This window comes from Carassius auratus, unplaced genomic scaffold, assembly GCF_003368295.1.
Source record: "Carassius auratus strain Wakin unplaced genomic scaffold, ASM336829v1 scaf_tig00009453, whole genome shotgun sequence".
NCBI lineage: Eukaryota > Metazoa > Chordata > Actinopteri > Cypriniformes > Cyprinidae > Carassius > Carassius auratus.
The window spans coordinates 122808-131951 of NW_020524031.1; the positions used below are offsets into that span (position 1 = coordinate 122808).

General features: G+C 34.9%; 1 gene segment (V, D, J or C); it reads left to right on the plus strand.

Annotated features, from left to right (window-relative positions):
- Positions 1–3079: 3079 nt before the first annotated feature.
- Positions 3080–3731, plus strand: LOC113072545 (T cell receptor alpha variable 18-like). The segment is given in 2 exon segments: positions 3080–3183; positions 3298–3731. Coding segments are annotated over 2 exon segments (357 nt in total).
- The last annotated feature ends 5413 nt before the right edge of the window (positions 3732–9144 follow it).

Consider the following 9144-nt stretch of genomic DNA (forward strand, 5'->3'; position numbering starts at 1 on the left):
TTTATTTTTGACAGCCCCGACACTTGAGCACAGTGAGTGAGAAACATATTAAAAGTCTCCTCCTGGCACTCAGATTTATTTCTTTCTTTATTTTTTTAATCAGCCTGATACGCCTGCAGAACCTATGGTGAGCAGGGCAGTACTAGTCTGACCCACAGCATGAAATGCGTTCCATCCAAGTGCAGATGCTGCTGCAGTACGTGGCTTGGCATGAAACAATTGCTGTCTTTTCATATATATATATTTTATTATTCATCATCATAATCATTTATTTATAGTTTTATTCAAATGATGTTGCTCCAATAGGGGAGAGATAGCAGCTAGCGTCTCTCTGACCTATGAAATCATAATGTACAAATTTTAATTTTAAGGCTTTAATCTGGTCACTGCACGAGTCACCACCTAGTAACTCCTCATGTGCTTATAATCGCGAGAAGAGCGCTAGGAGAGAGCACTCTCAATGTCAATTTCAACAGAAGCTAGAGCTACAGCAGCCTGCCCAATCCGAAGAAGTGCCTGGGCACGCTTCGGAGATGGGCGCGAGAACCGTTCGATCTTCCATATCGGAGCGCGATCTTAATGAGCGGGAAGCAGCTAGTTCCTCGTGAGAGCAAAGAGCATAACGCGGATAGGAAGTGAACCACGTTGCTTACAACCGCCACTCTAGAACGCGAAATCAGCCTTTTTTTTTTTTTTTACAATAAACATGCGATTTCTCTTCAGAGATTGGCCATGGAGAGCGAGGCACACATCTCATATATAATCAGCAAGAATAGTTAGAACTTTCTTTCTCCTTTTTTTTTTATAACTCTCAACATAGTTCCTTTTAAACTAATACTTTCATCAGCGTGACACACACAATGCGGTCTCTGAAGACAAAGAAACCTGAGGAAAGATGTTTCCGTTTCACGTCTATTTATAACCTGCAGGTGCACATTATCAGTGACGTCACCTGTCGAGGTTATTTAAAGCCAATTATTGGCGTGTTTGACACACATACTTCACAACCGGTAGAACAAAGAATGTTCTCATTAGCGCTATTGAGCGCAGCATCGAGTGTAGCTTTTGAAAGGGAACTGTGGAGATTTCAAGAAGTGTAACTGATTAAATGATCAGGTGCAAATCCACATGCTATTGATTTCTGTCCCATGTCAATATCACCGAGAAAGGATATGTAAAGGTACTAAAGATGGCAGCCACAAAACAAACAAACAAAACAAAATAAAGGAGTCTGAAAACCATGAATATTAAGTATGCTAATACTGTTTATTACACCAAATCCATGCAAAAATAGCCTAAAGTTTATGTTTAGTGGATTATGATGTGTAACACTTTGTGCCACTACATGGCAGTGTTCTCAGAGATTCACTAGGAACTGCAGCAATGAACATAATTTAACTTACAGAACTGAATTTGATGTGGTTCAGAGAGGAGGGACTCAGTGTTCACAGTTCTGACATGATCTAATTCTGTCTGAGACTGTCTGTAGAAATTATTCAGTCTGATTCTTCTCAGAGTGAACACTTGCACAATGGATCTTTATTCAGTTTTTCTGTTCTGTGCATTAACGGGTATGTACTTGGTTAATTCTCCCTTTTTTCTGTTTTATTGAAAACATTTCATTAAGAAGAACTGTTTTCTTTTTTTCAGCTACTGTCTTTGGAAAGGTAATCAAATCAAATGTTTTTTATGAAGAGGGTTCAGATATTGTATTGTCCTGTAGTCAATCACCTGGAGCTTCAGATAATATCTACTGGTACCGTCAGTATGAAAGATCAAATCCTGAATTTCTTGTACTCACCTACGGTAGTGCAAAAGAATTGGAGGTGTCTGATGTAGATCCAAGAATCTCTGTTAAAGTTGAAAAAAGGGGAATAATCCATGTGGATCTGAAGATCTCCTCTGCTGCTGTATCAGACTCTGCTCTGTACTACTGTGCTCTGGAGCCCACAGTCACAGGAAACACATCAGCTCTCTACAAAAACCTGTTACAATAAGAGACAAAAGAGGAAAACAATGAGGAAGAAGTAGCTTCCACTTAAAATAATTTGTCAGGTACAGTAAATAACAATAATAACAAAAACAGTGAATAAATCACAGACAGTTACCTAAATTAAAAGATAAACAACTTGTTTAACAAGTGTATAGGTAAAACAAACAAAAACATTCTAAAGTAGGTAAATATTTGGCTAAATAAAGATGAAGTGCATTAAATGCCTACAATATTGATCCTTTATTTGGCAAATCAATTTAGAATATTCTGTAATTCATAAAACTGTCACCCACTGCTCTGGGTGTGTGTTCACAGTGTGTTCACTTCTCACTGCTGTGTGTGTGCAGTTGGATGGGTTAAATGCAGAGCATCAATTCCGAGTATGGGTTACCATACTTGGCAAATGTCACAACATTTACTTTCACTTTCAAATGTGACAAACATTAAAACTTCTTAAAGGGGTCATATGATGTTGCTAAAAAGAGCATTATTTTGTGTATTTGGTGTAATGAAATCTTCCCATATACTGACTGCTCCAGGTGTGTGTTCACGGTATATGTGTGTGTTCACTGCTGTGTGTGTGCACTTTGAATGGGTTAAATGCAGGGCACGAATTCTGAGTATGGGTCACTATACTTGGCAGTATGTCACGTCACATATGTTAGATCGAGCCGTTTTGGAGGGGGGGGGTGGATGACTGTTAACTTTTATAAAGAATATATCTTTGGATTTGAGACTTTAGTCTTTGCAACTTCACAGATCTTCTTTATTCACCAAGAGCTTGTAACACTCCAAAGAAAAGGGAAAACGTATAACCCCTTTAAATTATTCTCATGTGCAGTAAATAGTGCAGGTTCATGTCCGCCACAGGATGGCAGTGTACATACACTTTCACATGGAGATAATGCTATGTTTCAAATTATATTATATACATACACTGTACAGCTACAGAGTAAATATTTTGTATATTTCAATATTTCAAACTGTTAATACTTCCATGATTATGAGAAATGTGAGGACATTAAACAGTGATGCAAGCCATGCCTTTATAAAGCAGGAAGTTCTTGTGTGTGTTTGTGACTGATCTGCAGTGACTTACAGCTCAGAGCACTGAGAGCCTCAACAGAGAACTGAACTGATCTGATTGAACATGGACAGATGCTTCATACTGATTCTCATCGTGGGAACAGGTAAATTATTTATGAGTGAAAACAGTTGAAACAGTCTATTTACACTAGCACAGTATTTATTATTATTATTATTTATTTATTTATTTTCAGTTCATATCTGCTTACTGTTGACAGGTTTGGTGGCTGGAGACAGCATTGAGCCAGATAAAGGGACAGAAAAAAGTTCTAAAGAAACAGAAACTGTCAAGCTGAGCTGTTCATATAGTGCAAGTAGCGGTATTGTTCGGCTTTACTGGTACAGACAGTATCCCAACAGAGACCCTCAGTTCTTATTATACAAATATGCACCATCATCGAGTGATTATGAAGACACCTCTGATGATCGATTTCATTCAGCTACAACACAATCCTCCACTGAACTCACTATCACTGATATACGTCTGTCAGATTCAGCTCTCTATTATTGTGCTCTAAGAGTCGGTGCCCAGTGATACAAAACATGAGACATGTCATACAAAAACCTGAAGCTCTTTTCACTTTAAAATTATCTACTGAAAACCACAGTCAGAACCACAATTTATACAGCTCTGAATGTAATAAAATATGTGGTCACAGCTGTGAGAGTCTGAAGTTGGTCTGTTATAAAATCTACTTATAAAAAAACTTAAATGTTGCAACTAAACCAAATCTGATTCAAAAGTGCTTAACAAATTTACTATACCACCACCCAATATAACGTATAACTCCCCTAAACTAAAATTATTGGTAATTACCAAAATACTTTTTTTCTGTAATTGTTAATCTACCAGTTTGTGCTCACAGTTGTATTTCTAATTGATTAATGTCAGATGATAGAATTATTAGTTTTAAGTTTGTGTGTGTGTGCGTACATACTTTATATGTGTGTGTGTGTTTGTACTGGTATATATGGTTTATGAGGACACAAATGTGTATAATGACATGGGTACTACAAAGTAAACACGGTTTATGAGGACACTTCACTTCATGTGTGTATACATACACATATGCACACACACAAAAACATATACACAGACACACTCAAATAGTTTCTGACATAAGCATATTTTTTCCTGTTAGAAAGTAGACAGACTCCATCGGTGGGCGGGGTTTATTCACACTGTTGAGGGTGTTAGCCAGAGTTAAACAGTTAAAGTCTATTTTTGCCATCACTGTCAACACTGAAGACATCATGTTTGTCTTTACCTGGATAATAATGCAACTTTGCATGGGTAAGATTTATTCATTCAAGCTATTTGTTTTAATTATGAAAACAATCAAACAACAACAAAAATCATTAAACAGCCGAAAAGCTTAAAGTTATAGATCTATTATATCAATGTACTACTTGATTAATTGTGTTTCTTTTCTTTTCCACAGGAACTAATTTTGCTGATACAATTCAACCACTGTCTTCAGAAAAATATGTAGTTGAGGGTAAAAATGTGACACTGTCCTGTAAATACAGTACCAGTACTGGCAATGTTAACTCTCTCCAGTGGTATCGACAGTATCTCAGAGCAAAACCAGAGTTCCTACTTTTTCTTGATGAATATTCAACTAAATCTGAGCCTGATCTTCGTCTGTATTCAAAAGCTACAAAAGAAATCAAACGTGTGGATCTGATCATCTCCTCTGCTGCTGTATCAGACTCTGCTCTGTATTACTGTGCTCTGACGTCCACAGTCACAGGAAACACAAGAATGCTGCACAAAATCAAGACACGTGTGAAGACATACATCTATTTTTATTTTTTATTTTTCATAAATGTACCTCTTATATAAATAGATTATGGAGAGAATGTAGAAGTTTTTTTTTTGTAATATTTTTGATTCTTTTTATTTCTTTCCCTACTTTAAAAATAAAATTATTGCTAACCATTAGATGGCGATATGCACCATATATTCATATTATCAAGCCTCATTACAGAATTAGCTCCTCTTTTAATATTTAATAATTAACAAAATTATTGTAAATTATTATAACAATAAAATGAGTCTGGTTGAGGTTCTGTTAATATTCACATTTGGTCTTGTTGAGAACCTCAGTATTATTTAATGTGGAAAGAAGCTCTTTAATGGAGCAGAACTGGGACCCCAGAGTCTCCTCGCTTTCAGTCGACAACATCAGAAACATCCACTCAACTCACTATTACTGGAGTAACTCTGGCAGATACAGCTCTTTATTACTGCGCTCTAAGAGTTTGTGGTGCAAATTAATTTTTCTCTTTGAAAATGAACCTCATCAAAACCACAATCTTTTAAACACAGAAATTATTAAATTATTATGTGAAAACATCTGTGTCTGAATGTGATAACTAATAAGAAATTGTTTCCAGACGTAATAAAACCTTTAGAGAAATAAAACAATCTGTACATTTCAGCTATTTTACTTATTATTATTAATTATTATTGTGTTTATTATTCTTTTCCATATGCTATAATTAATTATCATTTTACAACCGTTATGATACATCTCTGCTATGCATGTGCTCTAACTGTACACTCAGTTTATTTTGAATAAATGATTATTTAGATTAATTTACTTAGATAATTTATTATTAATTCTAACTACGTCTACCTTTTTCAGTTCTGACTGACTATGTAGAAACTGCAAAATGTTTTTACTTTAATATAGACTTTTGTGGTATGAAAAGTCTAATCTTGGATTATAAAACTAATTATGTGTGTGTTTTTGGGGACATACGGATCCTTCTGGGGCAAAAACAGTATTCAATATGCAAAAATCTCAGACAATGGCAAAATGTATTAAATAAAAATAAGACATTACTATTATATACTAATTAATAAATAATGGTAGAAATGTTGGTAAAATTGTCATTTGTGGGTGAGTGATTTCTAGAATTGGAAGGCTATTTCAAAGAACTTTAATTTATTTATTCACTTAAAGACTTTAACTTTTTTTGGTCAACAGAAGTCTGATGAAACAAATCAATGAAGATGCAAATGCACAGCAGAATCTAATAACGTCCTATATCAAGAACATTTTTTACTATATAATTGTTCAAAACTCCACATTTTGCTGTAAAACCACAGTAAATTACAACATCTAACAGCAATTTTCACACTCAGTTTACCTGGAATGAACTTCTAAACTTGAATCAATCATATGTACCTCACAAAAATCCATTTCCCTGAAGATCATCTCTTAATTTAACTATCACGTAAGCTAATGCACTGACGACCTGAATATGGGATTCAAAATGTATTTTGCAATCTACCTAAGCATAGGAGCTTGATAAAAATCCTAATTTTAGATGAAAATTTCAGATGGCATTTATAGGGTTTTGCAACTGAACTCTTCATGTAGATTTTTGAGAAACATTTACAATTCAGAAGTATTTTTCAGATCACTAATTATTATTGACATTGGTAACTATCTGTTTAATTCTGCTCTTACACCTCTAGATCAATATTATTTTGGTCATATACATTTTTTTATAAAAGCACTGTTAATATTATAGGTTAATTCATCGTTTGTGTTTTGTATTTTTATTCAAAATCACCTGCTTAGTAAAAAAAAAAAGTTTTACTCAATGCAAGAACTTGAGAAGTGGTAGACAGCATCATAACACAGAAAGCAGGAAGTTTGAGTGTGTTTGAGAGTGAAACTGCAGAGACTCACAGTAACACAGATCTACAGCTCAGAGCACAGACAACATTAACACACACCTGATCTGACCTAGTCAACATGGAAAAACACCTGCTAATTATTTTAATTCTGACTTCAGGTATGACACTTTTACTTTTATTACAGTGGTATTAATGAGATAATTTGAGGAATTTTTGTGTAACTTGTATGTCAAACTTTTGTTTGTTTGTTTTATTTAGGTGTGATGACTGCAGACCAGATTAGGCCAATTAAAGACACTAGTGTCATAAAGGAAGATGAGTCTGTGACCCTCAGCTGCTCATACAAGAAAACAAGCAGTGGTTATGCATATTTGTATTGGTACAGACAGTATCCTAATAAAGAGCTTCAGTATTTAATATATACTTCACAATCAAGTAGTGGAAGTAGTGAAAGGTTTCATTTGACTACATCCACAACATCCAGTGAACTTACTATTAATGGCATAACTCTGTCAGATTCAGCTCTCTATAACTGTGCCCTAAGAGTTGGAGCCCAGTGATACAAAGTCTATGTGAAGCCGTACAAAAACTCTAATTCATTTTTCACTTTGATGGCAAGCAACTTCAAACCCACAATCTATGATTAATACAATATAATTAAACTTGTGGAAACACCTGTGTGTGGTTACTGAAAGGGTAATGAAAAGGAAACAAAATATAGTAGAATACTTCCCTACTTCCTTACAGTACATCACAACTCAGGGCTCCAAACTGCAAATAAAACGGTCACATTTGCGACCAAAAATGTTAAATTGCGAGTGAAGTTTTTGCCAAGGTCACCGCCGGCAACTAGGCTATGTATTTACATGTTATAACTTAAGGATTTGCATGTATAATTCCTTTGTTCCTGATTGTTTTGTGATCACATCTTTTGTTATGTTCACTTATTAAACGGAGACGATGCGGATCGAAGAGTTTCAGACAGTCCTCATCTCTGCCACCATGCAGTGCTGACGCACACCTGATAAACACATGAAAAACACAATCGGTAATACACAGAAACTAATAAATTATATGGAAACAGCTGCTCTTCTGGTACATCCAGAGAGCAAATGACATTCCTAAATACATGCTGAGGAAAAACAAATACGGAGGTGATCAGGGCACTGAGTTCCAGGAGAGATTTCACTCTGAAGTATCATCAACAATATAATTAATGTTAAAATACAATAAATGTTCAATGACAGTCAAGCTTGCTGTGTGTTGGCAGAAAAGGGGGCAGGACTATGACAATCTACACCCATATTATTAATATAAAGCACATCAGTTCTTTAGTGCATTCATTAACCTATGATTTATGCACTGTTCAAAATAATTATGGTAGGATAATTTATCATTCAAAACAACATACTTTAGAAGGATAGTTCACTTTTAAAAACAGTTCAGATCTGAAAAATGAAAATGGAGATATATTTATTGATCCTCATAATCATATCAGGTAAAGCACGCTTTTAGTAGTTCTTAAACAGTAGTTCAACATGTTTAGCAGTGCATTCAATCAGTAGAGAGAACATTTTACATCAATTACATGAATGTGTGATTCTTAACATCTTTTTTTCACTGAAAGGACTTTGGTTGTGAAGTGTCTTATATTACTTACAGGTGTGTTTTCTGACAGCATTGGACCAAATGAAGAGGATAAGAGTATAACCAGGAAAGACGGAGAGTCTGTGACACTGAGATGCTCATATGATGCAAGCAGCAATGATATTTTGCTTTACTGGTACAGACAGTATACTAAACGAAAACCTGAGTATTTACTGTTGAAAGGAGCTCGATCATACAATGGAGCTGTTGATATACAAGATCAACGATTTCTGTCAACTACATCCCAGACCTCCACTGAAATCACTATTAAGAGTGTAACTCTGTCAGATTCAGCTCTCTATTACTGTGCTCTAAGAGTAGGAGCCCAGTGATACAAAATGCCTGAGAAGGTTTACAAAAACTCACACACAATTCTAGCTCTAAGAGTCAGTAATCAAACGTTGATAGTACCACATGTACCACTGAGATTGTAAACAACAGAATGTGGTTACACCTGTTGGACAATTAAGGACAGCATGAAAAAGAGTAGAGAATGGTATTTACAGTCAGAAAAAAAGCATAAAAAGAGTCACCTTTATCTAAGTATTGATATGATTACATTTAATGTAGTTCACATCAGTTAAATCACTGTTTTAAATAAAAAGAGATAAAGGATTGGTTGTGATGTCACTAAATCTTTGTTCCTGTTTACTTATTTATATACTAATGTATTAGTTAACACATTAGTTAACATAAACTTACAATGAACAACTCCACTCTTCAGGATTACTTAATGTTTTTTAAATGTTAAGTTACACACTTA